The sequence below is a fragment of the Xyrauchen texanus genome, chromosome 27, assembly GCF_025860055.1.
Source record: "Xyrauchen texanus isolate HMW12.3.18 chromosome 27, RBS_HiC_50CHRs, whole genome shotgun sequence".
NCBI lineage: Eukaryota > Metazoa > Chordata > Actinopteri > Cypriniformes > Catostomidae > Xyrauchen > Xyrauchen texanus.
Genome location: NC_068302.1, coordinates 4,756,630 through 4,775,952, shown reverse-complemented (window position 1 = coordinate 4,775,952; position 19,323 = coordinate 4,756,630). Strand labels below are relative to the sequence as shown.

At 45.1% G+C, this 19,323-nt stretch overlaps 1 protein-coding gene across 1 annotated transcript; it reads right to left on the bottom strand.

Annotated features, from left to right (window-relative positions):
* Nucleotides 1–2,218: 2,218 nt before the first annotated feature.
* LOC127621281 (taste receptor type 1 member 1-like) lies at nt 2,219–18,284 on the bottom strand. Its single transcript, XM_052094805.1, has 6 exons — nt 18,106–18,284; nt 17,623–17,920; nt 16,725–17,465; nt 16,355–16,567; nt 12,537–12,657; nt 2,219–4,364 (listed from the first exon to the last, which is right to left on the bottom strand). The coding sequence occupies exons 1-6, from the start codon at nt 18,282–18,284 to the stop codon at nt 3,433–3,435; spliced, it is 2,484 nt and encodes an 827-aa protein (XP_051950765.1). The 3' UTR covers nt 2,219–3,432.
* Nucleotides 18,285–19,323: the final 1,039 nt, after the last annotated feature.

Below are 19,323 nucleotides of genomic sequence, written 5' to 3'. Positions count from 1 at the left end.
TGAATGTTCCCTTTCAAATGGTGTGGCATGGGGGGCGTGGTCATGTGTCGGTCTGCGGGATAGAGAGAGCGGTAAGGCTTGTCACCTGGTTTGTAATTACCTCTAACACCTGTGTCTTGTTATAGTGATACGGAGAGAGACATTTAAGGGATGCCAAATGTCGAGCGCGAGAGAGAGAGTGTGTCCGTCAAGCACGACAGCCAGAGTGGCAACCTGTGCCCTGTACAGAAGATACAAATAATTGTAACGACGGTTACCGTCGTGTGTGAAAAGTAGTGTGAAAATTAAAAGTGCTAACCTTGAACCTGCCTCATTGTCTCCTGACTCCTCCATCACCCCAACCAAACCAGTCTACAAATGGCTTATTCCAGCTGTTAAAAAGTTGATAGGCCTACAGGATTTTATTATCAGAATAACATTGGATATGCATGCACTCTCAATTCCTGGGTACACTTGAAAAAAAAAAATCCTGCATAATGTGAAGGTTATTCCAGATTGCCAGTTTTATTCCTTGAGTCAAGACTAACAAAACTTATGTATCTTTGATTTTAGTTCCACCCCGGAAAATGTTCCGTCATTTTGAATTTTCAGAACTTACTTTTGTGAACTCCTCCAAGGCTGTTTGTTTGATTTGTTCGAAATTTTTGGAAGCATCATCTAGGGACCATCCAAAAAAATTAAAAATCGGAATTCTTTATTTGTCAAAACTTTTCACCATTTGTCTGATTGGCATGAATATTTTTATGTATCATCTAGGGACTGTCCTGACAAAAATGTCAAATTGTTTAGAAGATATAAGCCAATGAATTATTTGGGTTTGAACAGAAATTACTTTATTTGTGTGAACAAGGCTCAAACATGACAAAATGTAAAAATGATAAAAACCAGGATAGTCTGAGGACATGAGCTAAATGTAATCAATTTCCTCTTGTCAACAACAAATAAAAATGTTAATTATGTCAACTGTAATTGACAGATGAAGGCTGTACTAGCAACAGTTATCCAAAAAATTAAGAGCCCTATGAATTCTGTTTAAGTTTTTCTTCAAGTTCAGGTTTTCCTGATTCAATTGTCCATTCTCATCTATGCATGGTAGAAAATCTCATTTATGCATGGTAACTCAAGGATCTATTACCAATTTTCTCCACTAGATAGAGTGCCAAGAATAAAAATCCTTGAAAAACCTCTTTGACTTCTCATTGTGTCCAATTTAATTATTTTCAAGATGTCCTTGCCATACGTGCTTGGAGACTGATGATTGCTGCTTGCATTCTATGTTCTATATTGTTGTCTGTCTTCACTGGCAAATAGCAGTTCCCTGTCAACAAACCACTGAGAGCACCCTCATAAAACGTAATGTCATCCATAGCAACTAGGTCAACTCAGCCTTACACTTATCTTAATATTTTCTTTTAAGAAATTTGCTCTTAGCAGTTTTGTGAATGGGTTTTAAGAAAAAACTTCTAGCTAGGAACTCTATGCACAATGCATTCACAATGTTTGTGAATATGGGCCCAGATTTACAAACATTCTAAAACATAAACATTTAGAAGACATCTGCTGAATTTCTTATTGACATCCAAGACATACTTATTGGCATACTGTACATACATAGACATATTGCAGATGAGCAACAACATAAAAAATATGTCTTCTAGATGTAAACACACACGTCATGGACATTTGGGTGATGCACATGTGCCATCAGGGCACAGAGTTAGGGCAGAGCTATGGTATTATATGCTATATTCACATTGGAATTGTATTCAATTGCAATATAAAACAAGTTTTTCTAAGTTAGTGTGTGTTTTGTTTATTATCAACCCTTTTGTATATCTTGTAAAAATGATTATTCAAGTTGTTTTTCCACCACACATCAATGTTAAAAAAGTACTCTCCGGGCAAGTTGTACCCATAAAGATGGCATCAATTTAAGAGGTGAGACATGTAATATGGCTGATATGAGTTTAATAGAAGACCCTTAAATACTTTTATATAACATTTTTCAGCCTCATCGGACAATGCAAATAAATGTTAGTGAAATTGCATGCTACTATAAAATGTTGAAGTAAAAACACAAAGAATGAGGATTCAATAATTATGCAGTATACTTTATTAAACAGTAAACATTAAGCAGTGAAAACAACAATTACAGTAGAATAATCAAAGTAATTTCTTCTTAAGAATGTAGTTTTTTTTTTTTTGGCAGTAATAACATAATGAAGAGAATGCCAACAATTCCATCTACACTTAAATTGCAGGCTATCTGTCAATCTTTTTATTAGTGCAATTATGTGCTATGAATATGAATCGGTACTTACAAACAGCTTAAAGTGAGCATGCATTCATTGAAAAATATTTTAATATGCCCAGCATTATTTAAACACACTACTTCAGCAAAAACATGTGCAGGGCTGTGACCAGAATGGTTGTTCTGAATCGATCTAGGGTATTTTTAAAGAAAGAAGTACTCAGAAATCATTATTATTTTTGTAAACTTGTTACAGTTTTAATGGCAAAACACTTTGCCAATCTGAACGTAAACACGATATCCCCAAGGAATGCTCATCTCATTAAAGCATGACAACATATATAAGCATCCACCACATGATATCAATTTTATATCAAAAGGTTTTTTCATGGAAAAATATTTATCAGTTCCAAAGTGTAAGTCCATTTATGAATGAAAGTTTAATAATATTTGTAAGTATTTGAATTTTCATGACATAATGCTCAACAGATAATTAGTGAATGTTAGTTAAATTTATCAGTAAACATTAATAAGCCTGTTATCTCATTTTTCAACTATTTAAATATACATTAACTAATGATCAAAAGGGTGTGCCTGCTTCTTTCAACACAACACAGCCATTTTAGGAATTATCTTGGACAGAATAACACACATGTCACATGATGTCTGTAGGCGAGATCTATATTTTGTATTAATTGCAGTCATTGGAGAAAATACACTCTCACATAAGGCCCTTTCCCACTGCAGGAACTAAAGCCCATTTTAGGTACTTTGACCCGGAACTAGTACTTTTCATAGTTTTCACACATGAGAAACTATAGTTTCTCTTAACCATTTAGAGGAACTATTTTGGGACTTTTTAGGTCCTACACAGGGTAGGTACTTCTACAACAGAAGAGGGACTGTGGGAGGTGCTGCAACCTGTGATTGTTAAAACACGTAAAGCAATGACAATGGCATGAGGGTGATTAAATGATGAGAGCATTTTGATTTTGGGGTGAACTTCCTTTATAGCATTATAGGAGTGTACTGGGCAAGACAGAAAAGAGGAAAGTGCCAGCTGAAATGTCCAATAATTTATGTCAAATAGATACAAAAATGTTATAATAACAACAATAATGAAACTAAAGGCAATTGCAGTTCCTTTATAGTGGATTTTATCTGCATCTATACAGCATGGACTAAGTCCTACAAATGGTTTGGGTATAATTCTGAATAGATATTTGAAAGTATGCAAGAGTGTTCTTCTTTGGTTGAAATATTATGATGTAAGCTTTTGGTATGAAATAACTGAAGAGAATTGCATTTATACTGGCAAGCTGGGCCATTGCATTAAAAAGTAGGATGTATTTGCTTTTGAGAGTAAGGTCTACTGTAAAGAATGCAGTCCAGGTCACATAGAACAAAACAATACTGAAGGTTATTAATTTGGCCTCATTGTAATTTTTTGGCAGATCTCTTCCCATGTAAGAAAACATGAGACACAGGACACCAAGAAACCAACTTACGAACACAAGTATGCTAACAGTAATAGCGTTCTCGTTTTCACAGACAAGTATAATCTGGTCATTAAAAGAAGTGTCCCTGGTGGGTTTAGGATGTACAACAGTCACCCATAACACACAAGCAATTAAAACAATGACAGAGGAAAACACAATGAAGAGCCACTGGCCATTGTGTTTAACCCACAAGCTGTGCAAATTGGGGAACTTGGCAGCCATTTTGAAGATACAGACAATTTGAAAGGAACGAACAGTCAGACAAGAGAGACAGACAGTGAAGAAAAATGCAAACATTACATTTCTCAAGATACAATGTGCAGATGTAGGTTTTCCAAAGAAAAAATACATACTTATGCTAGACACAGTCAAACATGCCAACATAAGAAAACACATGCTACCACCAGCAGACTTTACTACTGGTGTATCATGATTGTTGGCAAAAAGGCAAAATATGGCAATTAATAAAATCAACAGGCATATTGCAGAAACCATGAATCCGATGGAGGTGGTTTCTGTGAACTCAAGATAGACAACAGAGCGTGTCTTACATGTTGTGCTCCCCTCATCAGACCATTCACTCTCTGCACATGGAAAACAGGTATAGGGCTCCCCTGAAAAACAGCAAAATAATGTGAATGTTTAGCAATACAGCGCAAGTTAGGCTCTTGTTATCATGAAGGTAAAATGCTTAATGCATACAAAACACTTCAATGTTAACAATCAAAAACGTTTGGTTACGTATGTAACCTCCGTTCCCCGAGGGAGGGAACGACACGTTGTGTCGGAGAAGCGACACTAGGGGTCTCTCTTGAGCGCCGATATTCACCTCTGATCTATGAAAAAAGGCCAATGAGAGTTGGCAGCCAGTATTTGCATGTCCCGCCCCCGGACATACGGATATTTAAGCGGCGCAAATACGGGAGTTCATTCAGGATTTTTCTGAGGAGCCGAAATGGTCCGGCCACAACAGTGGCTCGGTTCAGTGACATAGCGGAGGAAAGACACAACGTGTCGTTCCCTCCCTCGGGGAACGGAGGTTACATACGTAACCAAGCGTTCCCCTTCTGTCGCTCTCTCCACGTTGTGTCGGAGAAGCGACACTAGGGGACCCATTCCAATCTTGCCATGTGCTGAACCATGTACGTGAACTGCCGATACAGAGGCGGGCAGGGATTCATCCAGTGCCACGCATCGCCTGTACCCGGCTGCACGTACTCTTCCCCAATGCCCCATACTGAACATCGGGATCCTTCTAGTTACCCTGGGAGGGAACAAGGCGATGTTTGCCAACATGGGAACGGGCCAGCCTGGCTGGGCCTCTTTTTCTCTATGTTTCTCGCATAGAGCAATCACGGCCGGGCCCTTACACGCATATAGGGAAGGGGTCTTACCCAGACCCTCGCGGAGACCACACCTGCCCATTTTCTTGGGGAGGAAAAGTGGTAGACACGTCACAGGGCCGCTCTTAGGGCTCGTGTGGAAAGTATGGTGCGGTGGTAGATCCCAGCCTCGAAGGGGGAGTTGCTACAGCACGGCGACCGGGCAGCTGTAACTGCCTAAGGGAGACACGGGGTCCGCTCGTAATGGGGACAGAACCGTGGAAATACACACAGGGGCGTCCGCACAGGAGGCCTTCTACTTTACCTGTGGAGCACCTATGCCAGTACAGGGTAGCCATCAGGGTACCCGCAGTGGCTTGGGTCGGCGAGTTCCTCCGCTGAACCGCTGGACCCGGAGGGCTGGGGAGGAATTGACCAGGGGCCCGACTCGGAGTGGGGCGCCCTGGGAAGAAGGCGCACTACTTTACCTTGACGCCAGGAAAAGGGCGCTGGCGCAAGCGTATCCACCCGGCCGGTCGGTCTCACGTGTTACCGAAGTTCTCACGGGCTCGGACCTGAGAAAACACGAGACGTAACCGACTCAACGCGGAGGTTGTAAAACCTCGCAAAGGTGTTGGGTGTTGCCCAACCCGCGGCTCTACAGATGTCTGCTAGGGAGGTGCCCTTGGCCAGTGCCCACGAGGACGCTAACACCCCTTGTTGAGTGAGCTCGGACCCGTAAGGGTAGGGGCACGCCTGGGTGTGATAAGCCAGTGTGATGGCATCGACAACCCAGTAGGCGAGCCTCTGTTTGGAGACGGCATTCCCTTTCTGCCATCCCCAAAGCAGACAAAGAGCTGCTCAGAGCGCCTGGTGCTCTGTGTGCGGTCCAGGTAAATGCGCAGGGCGCGCGACTGGACACAGCAACGAAAGGGCTGGGTCTGCCTCCTCCCGGGCAGCGCTTGCAGGTTCACTACCTGATCTCGAATGGTGTGGTAGGAACCTTGGGCACATAGCCCGGTCGCGGTCTTAGGATCACAGACGTATCTGCCGGACCGAACTTCAGGCAAGTGTCGCTGACAGAGAAAGCTTGCAGGTCCCCGACCCTCTTAATGGAGGCGAAGCGATCAGCAGGGCCGTCTTAAGAGAGAGGGCCCTGAGTCCAACTGATTCGAGCGGCTCGAAGGGAGGTCTCTGGAGTCCTGCCAAGAATACCGAGAGATCCCAGGAGGGAACTAGGCCTGGCCGGGAGGGATTCAACCTCCGGCGCTCTCAGGAACCTGAGGATCAGGTCGTGCTTACCCAAAGACTTGCCGCCTACAGGATCGTGGTGGGCGGCGATAGCGGCAACATACACCTTGAGGGTGGACGGGACAGCCTCCTGTCCAGCCTCTCCTGTAGGAACAGAAGCACTGACCTAATCGCAGCATCTCTGCGGGTCTTCGGCTCGGAAGAACACCAATCTGCGAACAAGCGCCACTTTAGGGCGTAAAGGTGCCTGGTAGAGGGAGCTCTGGCTTGGTTGATGGTATTCACAACGGTCGCCGGTAAGCCGGCTAGCTCTTCCGCATCCCGTCCAGGGACCAGACGTGGAGGTTCCAGAGGTCTGGGCGCGGGTGCCAGAGCGTGCCCTGTCCCTGAGAGAGGAGGTCCTTTCTCAGGGGAATTCGCCAGGGAGGAGCTGTCGCGAGGAGCCTGAGTTCCGAGAACCAAGTCCGAGTGGGCCAGTAGGGGGCCACCAACGTGACTTGCTCCTCGTCCTCCCTGACCTTGCACAGCACCGTGCAAGAAGGCTCACTGGGGGAAATGCGTACTTGCGCAGCCCCGAGGGCCAGCTGTGTGCCAGTGCGTCTGTCCCGAGGGGAGCCTCTGTTAGGACATACCAGAGCGGGCAGTGGGAGGTTTCCTGGGCGGCGAACAGGTCTACCTGGGCCTTTCCAAACCGTTCCCAAATCAGCTGGACCGACTGGGGGTGAAGCCTCCACTCCCCGCCGGGCAGGCGTTGTCGTGATAGCGCGTCCGCTACGACGCTGAGCTTGCCGGGATGTGAGTGGCACGCAGCGACTTGAGTCGCTGCTGGCTCCATAGGAGGAGACGGCGGGCAAGTTGTGACATGTGGCGGAGCGTCACGCCTTGGCGATTTATGTATGCCACCACCGTGGTGCTGTCCGATCTCACGAGGACATGTTTGTCCCGAACTAATGGGAGGAACTTCCTGAGAGCAAGGACGGTCAGAAACTCCAGGCAATTGATGTGCCAATGCAGCGGGCCCCTTTCCAACGGCCCGCTGCTGCGTGCTCCGCTGCACACGGCACCCCACCCGACCGGAGGCGTCGGTTGTGACCAGGACGCGCGGGACACCTGCTGCAGGGGCACTTCTGCCCGTAAAAAGCAGAGGTCTGTCCAGGGTCGGAGTGTTTTGAGGCAGGCGGGGTGATCCTCACCCGATGCGTGCCGCGGTGCCATGCGTGTCTCGGACTCGAAGTCTGGGGCCAGTGCTGGAGTGGTCTCATATGCATCAACCCCAGCGGCGCGACCGCCACGGAGGACGCCATATGCCCCAGGAGCCTCTGGAAAAGTTTTAGAGGGACCACTGTGCCTGGCTTGAAGGAAGCGAGGCAGTCCAGCACCGACTGAGCACGCCGCTCGTGAGACGTGCTGTCATTGAGACTGAGTCTAACTCCAACCCGAGAAAAGAGATGCTCTGAACCGAGTGAGCTTGCTCTTTTCCCAGTTGACCTGAAGCCCCAAGCAGCTGAGGTGCCGGAGCACCTGGTCTCTGTGTGTGCATAGTAACTCTCGAGAGTGTGCTAGGATGAGCCAGTCGTCGAGGTAGTTGAGAATGCGGATGCCGGCTACTCGTAGCGGGGCAAGGGCCGCTTCTGCGACTTTCGTGAAGACGCGAGGGACAGAGACAGGCCGAAGGGAGGACTTTGTACTGAAATGCCTGGCCGTCGAACGCGAACTGTAGGAAGGGTCGGTGTCGTGGCAGAATTGAGACGTGGAAGTACGCGCCCTTCAGGTCCACCGCTGTAACCAATCTAGATGCTGAACGCCAGCCAGAATATTTCTCTGCGTAAGCATTTTGAACGGGAGTTTTAACAAGGCCCGATTGAAAACTCGCAAGTCCAGGATTGGTCGTAAGTCGCCGCCTTTCTTGGGTACAATGAAGTAAGGGCTGTAGAAACCCTTCCTCATTTCGGTTGGAGGGACGGGCTCTACCGCGCTCTTGGCTAAGAGGGTCGCGATTTCTGCGCGCAGGGAACTGGCGTGCTCGCCGTGTACTGCGGAAAGCGGACACCCCTGAAGGGGGCGGAGCCGGGCAAACTGAATTGCGTAATCGAGACGAATGGTCCGGTGCAGCCAGCGTGATACATTGGGAAGCTGAAAGCCACGCTTCCCAGCTCTGCGCTTAGGGGCACCAAAGGGACGAGTATTTTGGACGTACCGGCGGGCCTCGCAGCGGGCGGAACAGGTAATGCAGCGTCGGGCGGCTTCATTGCGGCCTGAGGCTGAGGTGCTGAGAATAGACTCAAAGCACTTACCTTGCTCCGCTACCGGCAGGGGCGGGTTCTTGACTGAGGAGGAGGTCTGATGTTGGCGCCCTCTGGACTCGCCTGAACCTGCCGGCCGGGGACAGTCGTGGGCAGGCGGAAGGCGGATTGCCGCGTCCGTGTACCGGACTGTTGTGATCTGAAAGCACATTGCCGTGAGAACGGCATTTGTGGGCCAGGTGACCCAGAGGCAAAGGAAATAGCTCTTTTATTGAGAATGTGGGTACCACAGCCCCCGTCAGGGGTGTGGCAAATGAAAAACAAAGGATTCTCCTCCCGCCCTCCACCGGGGACGGAGCGGTCTTACCACCTCCGAGCTAACGCCTTCGGCTCTGGGTCGGCTGTCTCAGGAACGCTTGGGAGCCTTCCGGTCCTGGAGGGGGTTCGTGAGACAGGGAGCGCGCGCCGCCTGCGGAGTGCTCGACGCTGGGGCTGAGAGCTGGGCCCGGTTGAGGCGGAGCAGGAGCTGGTTTCCTCGCGAGGGGACGCCCTCGGCGGGCAGACGGGCAGGGCCTGTAGCAGCAGGTCTGCGGCGGGGCATGATGTGCTGAAATGGCCTCCGCCTGCTTCTTCACCGCTGGAGAACTGTTGGGCGAAGTCCTCGACGGTGTCACCGAAAAGGCCAATCTGGGAGACAGGTGCATCCAGGAAGCGGTTTTTGTCAGCCTCACGCATCTCGACCAGGTTGAGCCAAAGATGCCGCTCCTGGACCACTAGGGTGGCCATCGCCTGTCCGAAGTGCCTGCGCTGTGGCCTTCGTCGCCTCAGGGCGAGGTCGGTCGCTGAGCGCAGTTCCTGCAGCACATCAGGATCAGGTCCACCCCGTGCATGTTTCTGAGAGCTTTGGCCTGGTGGACTTGCAGGAGGGCCATTGCATGCAGGGCGGAGGCAGCCGTCCAGCCGTAGTGTAGGCCTTCGCTTAGCGAGGATGTTGTCCTACTGGGCTTGGATGGGAGTACGGGCGACCCCGCCAGGAGGTAGGGCTACCGGGCATAGATGGTGCGCAACTGCCCTATCAACCTGGGGAATCGCGTCGTACTCGCGGCGCTCTCCGCCGTCGAGGGTGGAGAGAGTGGAGCGGGTGGCACCTAGACGAGCGGAGAGCGGGCTCTCCACGTAGACGCCAGCTCATCATGCACCTCCGGGAAGAAAGGGACCGGGGATGCGAGGCCGTGAACGCGCGCTGCCCCCAGGAACCAATCATCCAACCTAGAAGGCTGTGGGGAGGATGGAGGGTTCCAGTCCAACCCCACGCTCAAGGCGGCCCGGCAAGCATGTCGGACATCTGAGCTGCCGGCCTCAGCCTGGGCCTGCTGGCCCGGCGGCAGTCCAGGGGAGTCCTCGGCATCAGACACCGCACTCTCCGATGCAGCGGCGAGCTCATCTGCTTCGGACTCGGGAGGATAGACAGCCGGGCCGTGAGGCGAGCCGCTATCGCCGCGAGCGTGTCGGGGAACGGGAGGTTCGCGGGGGGCTACCCGGTGAAACTGCCCAAACACACGAGACAGCGCCTGTGGCCGTCTGAAGCAGAGAGCACTCTACCGCATCCAGGAACGACACAGGGGCGGAAAGGCATCTTGAAAAAGACGCGTCCTTAAAAGGACGTTCAACGCCGCTGTGTTTGCTCTTTTAGAGAAAATTACTCTTTTAGTAAAAACTCTTTTAATACACAGTGTGTGTGTGTACGCGTTCGCGCTGTCGAGCGCTCAGGGGCAACAATGCATGCCGTGCACTGAGAAGGAGAAAGCCGCTGTTGTGCGCCGTCAAGATCCAACAGCATGCAGATCGTCAGAGGAAAACAGGAACGTTTAAGTGGCGTGTAACTCGCAGCAAACTGCAGACAGACCATCGGCTCCGAAGAAATTTTCTGAATGAACTCCCGTATTTGCGCCGCTTAAATACCCGTATGTCCGGGGGCGGGACATGCAAATACTGGCTGCCAACTCTCATTGGCCTTTTTTCATAGATCAGAGGTGAATATCGATAGGGATGAGGTTAGGAACTGTGGCGACCACTGGAGCATACCTGTTAACATTTGGTACCAAAATCCGGGAGACCTCTGAGTGTGGGGTTGGGAGGGGGGGGGGTGTTGCTGGATGGAATGGGCAGTCTAAATACATACAAATTGTGCCATTGTGATTTAATGTGATGAGTAACGTTATTTTTTCCACTGTGTCCGATATTACAATCAGTGCGACACACTTTGCAAAAGGAGTGGGTATTGTCGATATGGCTTCGAGATATGAAATTAAATTCTTCCTTCCAGCTGTTGTTACATTTACATGTATATTTAGTTTTTTTCACCGGAGCACCAGCTGAGTCTTCTCCTCCCATCTACCTGTGATGTTTGATTCAACTTCCCGCATCTACTAACTGCTCAGATATCAACAGATATCTGGGTTGTAGGTTGCCAGGTTGAGGTCACAAATGGGTTGAAATTTGTATGATGTGTTGATTGTGTCAGTAGGATGCATTTCATACAAGATCTGGCAACTGGACAACCTTAGAATAAAATATATTGATGAGATTATTCATATAACGAGGTTTGGGCCATACAAATTACTCTTTTACAATTGCGAAGCTGAGGGCTGCAGGGGAACTGCTGTGCACTTCGCTGCCTCCTGAGGAGCTGCAGCATACAATGAGACAAAGCCATTCTTACTCCTCCTTTTACAGTTCATCGGAGGGTTAGCTAAGTGTGGGATGGTCAACATGGTGTGGCTGCCCATTGAGGGGGGTTAGCCACTCCCCACAGTGAAACATGTAGCCCATTAAGTCCCAAAATGAGAGAATCCTCATCCTTCCTATCTCTCAGGGGCTGAGAGGCTGAAGATGTCTAAAACACAGTGTCATTGAAATCCAGCCCATCCACTGCATTGAGAAACAAAAAACAATCCCTAAAGGATTGTAAAAAGGATTTATGGAGTGAGTAGAGCTGGATTAACAGCTTGCTATTTGAGCTCTGGTGAATGGGAGTGACAGCAAGGTGCCCATAGTCCTTTCACTGGCTAGTCCTAGTTTGGGGTAGGAAGAGGCAAGGAATCAAATGCAGAGTGAGAGATATGGGATTTATTTTTAATCAAAAAAACATCCATGAATTGGAAAAACACAGTCCCATAGTGACAGAGCTGTGCTAAGGAGAGAGAAATCCCAAGAGGACTTGTTGCCCCAAGCCAAACGGTCCAAGACCAGCAGGGTAGTAGTAGTAGTGAGGCCTCGAAACTAGGAAGTGACAGACAGGAAAAAAATAGACCGGACACCTCATCAGGGACCGCTCCACAACATGTTTTGCAACAAACTGACACAAGACAGATTGCACAAGGAGATTAAATAGGGAAGCAAAATAAGGTAACAATGAAGGTAACAAGGGAAGGCAGGTGTATCCTGACAAAAAATGACATTACAATAGCAATAACCCTTATTCACAGTAGTGCCAAACTTGATTTCTGACATGACTGAAAATTAGGCTGTGTGAATTAGGCACAGCTTTCAAGTATAAAGCTATATAAAGTTCCTAGATCACATCTAATTTTTCTCAACTCCTTTTTTCTGGAGTTTTTTTTTTTGTCTACTGAAATTTCTTTGAATTTTGTTTTTTTTTTTCAACGTCTCTTCAGCGTAATGATCCAAAACACTTTAAACAACAATACAACCCATTGAAGAGACTGTAAGTCTAGCCCTCATAGCCTTGTTGTCATTCCCGTCAAAAATGAAAGAAGACGTAGCTGTGCATAACACTGACTTGTATTGGGAAATGGCACAAAAGATGCCATTACCAAAAAAAAAAAAAAAAACATGACACAGCATACCTGAAGTTTACCATAATAGTGACAAAAAACACCATACCTACAGTGAAGTGTTGTGGAGATATCATGGACTGAAAAAGCTAAAATGCCACTGTTGCACTTACAAGAATAATTCACATAGCTGTTTCTTGGGCATTTTTGACACTGAAAACAGCAATCATGCAATCCCTCCGGTACCTTTGAAAATCCCTCCTTACACTTAACAGAGCAGTTTGAGAAAGGAACCTATTTGGAATAAGAAAATGTATGAATTCAATAGCAAAACTTGAGAGCTTGCATATTTGGATCTGAGGACTTTAAATATTTGTATTCGTAAGTTGAAATTTACACTCACAGCACCGATGTGAAAAGTTGAATGTTGCAATCTGCACTTACAGACATTAATTCAATGCTTGTGTTCTGAATCCACAATTGCAGGCAAGTAGTCACCAATGTGTGAAATGACATTCACATAAATACAACTACAGACACAAACTTGTATTACACATTAACTTTTGTACTTTAATTTCTTTTTTGCAGTACAACCACAAATCTGCAATTACAACCCCTCAAAAACACTGTCAATTAGTTTTTATTTTGGTTGTGAAATTTGTATACACAAAGAGAAATGCATTTAAAAATTGTCTTTATTTGCAGAATTCATGCTGGAAATCAAGTGCTAAATAAATGTTCAGAGCTATATTTATTTATTTATTTTCTTGCTTGTTATGATGAGATCTTTCCTGCCACTTGAGTGATTTGAATTTAAAAAATAAAGATTTTATTCTCCTTTTTATAAAAATTTTTCTTTTACTTTTTCTGTACAATTGAACCAAGTGTACAAGTGATGTAAAACATTTTTGCTACAAATATGCAAGTCTGCATTAATACTCCTTTATTGCACTTTTTCACTGTAAACATTTTTCTTCAGTAAAGAAAGAAAGAGAAAGAAAGAAAGAAATGTTTGTAAGGACAAAGCTATCACTATGGAGGGATCTAACAATCCAAGGGGATTGGGTTAGTTTTTAACCCTTTTTAAAAAAATAAATAAAAATATTATTCATAAAATGTAATAACCCTTTTTTAGTTTTTTGATAATTAATTAAATAGTATTAAAAAAAATGTAAAACCTTCACTGATATACTGGCGTTGATTGTTTTGTTTTGGAGGGGGGGGGGTTCTCCTTTTTCTCCCAATTTGGAATACCCAATTCCCAATGTGCTCTAAGCCCTCATTGAACAAGTAGTTGTCCATTAGTGTGACGTCAAAATAACCAACATAATTAATTACTCTTTTAGATGAAGCAAGTCCACTAATGATGATCAATAATTAAGAGGAAATGTACAGTTAGCCGGTCATTATCTTAAAATAAATCACAACAAGGTTATCAGTGTCCCTATTCGAATTGGCCTTATTATCATACTGAATTAGGTTTATTTTAAGATAATGACATTTTCGTTTAAAATTGTTAGATGCCTCCATCGCGATGACCGGCTCAGCTTTGCCTAACAAAAATGCTCGAGATAGTGCTGTGGCATAACGTCATCATGTACAAAAATGTCCCATTTCATTGGCCAGGCATCAACGAATAAAACGACTACATTGTCCCCTCCCCAAGCAAACACTGGCTTTCTCGCATCAGTATTTACAAGTCCACAAGTGAGTTTTGCTACAGTTTTACGCAAAAGTATTTGCAAAAGTCAATGCGTGAAGATTTAAAGTTGAAGGGCCAGAATTGAGAGGTTGTAAGTGCCGATTTGTAGTTGTATTGCAAAAATGAATTAAAGTACAAAAGTTAATGTTTAATACAATTATGTGTCTGTAGTTCCCAAGTCTCAAGTTGCTGCGCGCCACTCACATCCCGGGCAACCTCAATGTGGTAGCGGACGCGCTGTCACGACAATGCTGCCCAGTGGAGAGTGGAGGCTTCACCCCCAGTCGGTTAAGCTGATTTGGGAACGATTCGGCAAGGCTCAGGTAGACCTGTTAGCCTCATGAGAGACCTCCGACTGCACGCTCTGGTATGCCTGAAAAGAGGCTCCCCTCAGGGCAGACGCACTGGCACACAGCTGGTCCTCGGGGCTGCGCAAGTACGCATTTCACCCAGTGAGCCTTCTTGCACAGGTGCTGTGCAAGGTCAGGGAGGATGAGGAACAATTCACCTTAGTGGCTCCCTACTGGCCGACTCGGGCTTGGTTCTCGGACCTCGTACTCCTCAAGTCAAGTCAAGTCAAGTGGTTTTTATTGTCGTTTCAACCATATACAGTTAGTACAGTACACAGCAAAACGAGACAACGTTCCTCCAGGACCATGGTGCTACATAAAAACAACAAAGGACCAACATAGGACCACATGAGACTACACAACGAAATAAAATACCTATATAAACTACCTATATATACCTATATATATATACATGTCTCGACAAGGAGTGTTGCGTCCTCATGGGCATTGGCCAGATGCATCTCCCTGGCAGACATATGCAGAGTAGCGGGTTGGGCAACACCTAATACCCTTGCAAGATTTTACAATCTCAGAGTAGAGTCAGTTTCGTCCTGTGTTTTCTCAGGTCTGAGCCGGTAGAACTCGGAAACACATTGAAGGGTGAACCACTTGGACCTAGCGCCCTTTCCCTCGGCCAAGGTAAAATCATGTGCTTTTTCTCCCAGGAGATCCCACTCACTCGGCTCCCTGGATGACTCCTCCCTAGACCTGTGGGTCCGCAATTCAGCGGAGGAATTTGCCGACCCAATCCACTGTGGGTACTCAAATCTACCCTGCACTGGAATAGGTGCTCCACAGGTCAGGGCTCCTGCGTGGACTTTCCTTCTGTGTGTATTTTCCATGGTACGGTCCCCTTGCGAGTGGACCCACGTTCCCTTGGGCAGTTCCAGCTACCCCCCGGTCACCGTGTAGCAACTCCTCAGAGGCGGGATCTACCACTGCGCCTTTGCCACATGTGACCTAAAAACCCATGTGGTGTATTTCACCACTCTTACCTCCCCCTCTCTGGGCAGGTGTGGTCTCCGCAGGGTCTTTTCCCCCTGAAAGAAAAGGAAACTGGGTAAGACCTTTTCCCACGATGCGTGCCATTTGGTTCTATGTGAGAAACATAGAGAGAAAAGAGGCCCAGCTAGGCTCGGTCCGTTCCCAGGTTGGCAAGCGTCGCCTTGTTCCCCTGTTTAGGGTAACCAGAAGGATGCTGACGACTTTTATGGGGCATTGGGGAAGGGTACGTGCTGGTCGCCTTTGCACGTAAAATACCTGCCCGCTCCTGTGTCAGCAGTACACGTACACGGCTCAGCACATGGCGTGATTTAAATTGGACCCCTAGTGTCACTTCTTTGAAAACGTTGAAGTGAACGACAGACGGGGAACGTCTAGGTTACGTCTAGGTTACGTATGGAACCTCCCTGATGGAGGCCTGGACCTCCACTGTTGTGGCCGGACCATTTCCGGCTTCTCAGAAAAATCCTGAATGAACTAGACGTATTTCCCTGCCTTTGTACTTGTATGTCCGGGGGCGGGGTATGCAAATACTGTCTGCCAACTTCTCATTGGCCTTTTTTCATAGATCAGAGGTATATTTGGTGCTCAAGAGAGACCCCTAGTGTCGCTTCTTCGACACAACGTCTTGTTGTGCGAATGTCATTTTACAAATTTGTGACTGCTTTTCTGCAATTGTGAATTCAGAACACAAGCTTTGAATTATAGTCTCTGAGTGCAGACTGCAGCATTCAAATGTTTTTAAATTACAAGTATACACATTGGTGCTGTGAGGGTAAATTTCAACTTATGAGTACCAATATATATTGTACAATTCTCAAATCCAAAAGTGCAAGCTCTTGTGTTTTGCTACTAATTTACCTTCATAAAAATGTGTTATTGAATTAATCTAGATAGCTAAATGTTTAAAATATGCTCACCAATAAAGATAACTTACAGAACCATTGTTACGCCAGGGGAAAAGAGAGCTGTTGATGGTAAAGGTAATTTCTGGATATGTATCATATGTGCCCACCATCTCAAACCATGGAGGATTTCTTTCAGTATGCCAGAGCACGATTGAGTAATTGATGGTTGGATCACCATTATCATCATATTTCACTTGACGGTCATTGAGTGGAAAATGTAGCTTCTTCATTTCAGCCAGAAGCTGTAAAGTGCAGTGAATATGAACATTAAAAGCAAATAAATTACCACTTTAATTTTATGAATCACATCTAAATAATGTTTGTCTTAAAGTTTATCTAAATTCTAAGTTGAAATTATACATAGTATGAATAATTTATTATGTAATAATTAAGTCTTACCATGTATGGCCTAACCGTTGTATTTTTGTGGCATTCATTAATGTTGCACTGCAGAACTTTATGCAACGCATGAGCTATGGTATATATGGCAGCATATATGGAAAAGGAGAATGTGGGATTTTCATTTATAATTTCCTCTGCAGTCAAAAAAGAGCAGCATTTGCATGCTTGATTACATGTATCATTCTGAACTTCAATGCTATCATTTTCATGAACATTAGTTGTTCCTGTGGCTTTAAAGATAAATTCAGCAAATCTGGGCAATGTTAATAATTTCTCTGTAATGCCAATAACTGTACCAATTTTCTCAATTCCTGGCTCTCTTGGAAGCTGTTGATCCATAGACCATGCTTGACTTGCAATCCAAACTTTAAATCGAATGTTGCCCTCTATGGCAGCTTTGATAATGTTTTTTGCATATTGTGGCAAAGCAAAAACCACAATTACATTAATTTTGAGCAAATCAATTTTTTTAAGTGCTAGACTGTAGTTTGCCTCTAGGCTAAGAGCCTCTTGATAGGCCAAACAAATGCCAGTATTGCTAATATACTTGTTAAACTGTCTCAGGCCGTCCTCACTGTAAGCGTCCTGGCTACCAAGAAAGGCAACCCAGTTCCATCCAAACCATTTTATGATGCGAATAATCATGTGAATTAGGTCTTTGTTGCTGGGGATTGTTCTTATAAAAGAGGGATACTGAAGTTTATCACTTAATGCATAGCTGGTAGCTCCATAATTCACCTTTAAGAGAAGAAAACACTATTTTATAAACAATTATCTTAATATTTTATATAGTGTATATATTTATCCATCATTTAAATATGGTACTGCCTGGTAGTCCTGAATGTAAAAAACAAAATAAAACAAAAAAACAAAATAAAAACAAAACATAATTTACCATTGGTATAAGGTCCATTGTGAACAATGATGCAATTGTCATAGTTCTTGCACTTCCATATGGTCCTGTTAAAGCAATCACTTTAGGCTGATGGCCGTTGAGCATCTTTTTAGGTTTTATTGATCCATTCTCTGCGATAAAACTGAAAACTGCCGGGAAATTCTTTGTTGCAGAACAATGGTCAAAAATCTCATAGCCAAGAGAAACACTAGGCAGGATGGTGGTGGAGTTATTAATCTCCTCAACAGCAAACCTCATCACTTGGAACATCTGATAGCCAGATACTGAGAATGTGTGCCTAAAAAGCATGAGTAAGTACATTAAATGCACTTAATTTAAGCTTAATCTTAGAAACGTTACTTGCAATTAAATGCTGCTTCAATTTACAATACTGACTAGTGATAACAGACTCAGTATTAGCATCCAGTTGATGGTAGGTTTGATAAACCTACCTTATGAAAAAGCAAAAAGGTCCTTGTTTACCTAGAACATTCAATGGCCTCTGGAGTGGACAGGGGTGTAGCATGATCCACTTCATGTAAAACAAAAAGACCACCCAATAAGTAATCTCCCTCCAAGCTGAACTCAGATGATGAGCAAGAGACTTTGAAGAAACAGCTAGTAAAGCACAAAAAGAAAGTGTAAATGCTACTCTGAAGCATGATTGAATTAAAATGTACCATTGGTCGTGAAAAGGGTATGTGCAGGTCAGGCTCATATACTATACTTTAATTTGCTTAAAACACATTTCAATTTGCTTAAACCACTACATTTACTAATACTAATATCCATTTCCCTATTTAAATTCACAAAGCATATGCCAATCAGTTATTAAGTAGAGCATTACACCAAAGCAGAAACAGAAGATGCAAAATGTAACTATAAATTACATTTTGTGCAGAGTGATTTTTGGGGAAGTTGCACAAGATTTTTTTGGTTACAATCAACAAAAGTCCATTATTGATTGAGTACATAAAAAAATCTATGTTCAAATCCCTGTCCTTGTCTTACCCTGAATTTACTATGGTAAGCCTAAAATAATGATTTTTATTTAGAGCTGTCAGGTCAGATTTGGTGCAAAATTGCAGGCTTGCATCATACGTCCATGTGTCTTTACATCATGTCTGTAAGCTCAGAAAAGAAGGCTCGGCAGAGTTGTGTGTGTTTGTGCCAGCTGAAGAAACCATGGCTGTTTTGTCAGTCACAGTTCAGGACAGCAGCATGGCATCAGTCTCTGGATGGATGTTTATCTGTTAACTGTTTGGCAAATTGATTGCATGCTATAATGCTGGGAGGTGTTTTCTGGTAGGGTTGTTGAAGTTTATACAGGTTTTACACCACAAGGCTGTTGAATGCTTGATTATGATTGGTTGACAGATGTTCTAAAGTATACAATATAATAACGATGCTACCACGAAGCTGCTGAGAAGTATACTGATAATAATTCAACGATCGGTTGTTTGCAGTGCATAGACCTAATATAGTATTACTACTTACTTTCATTGTCCACTGAAGCTGTAGATTGTAATAAAAAATAAGTGTCTTCAGTTCCCCTTGTTCCCGATGGTAGTGCATGCAGTTTGCTGCGAGTCACACACACCAGTTCCTGCTTTTTCCTCTGGCGACCTGCATGCTGTTGGATTGATGGCGCATAACAGCGGCTTTCTCCTTCTTGCACGGCTGTGCATTGTTGCCCCTGGG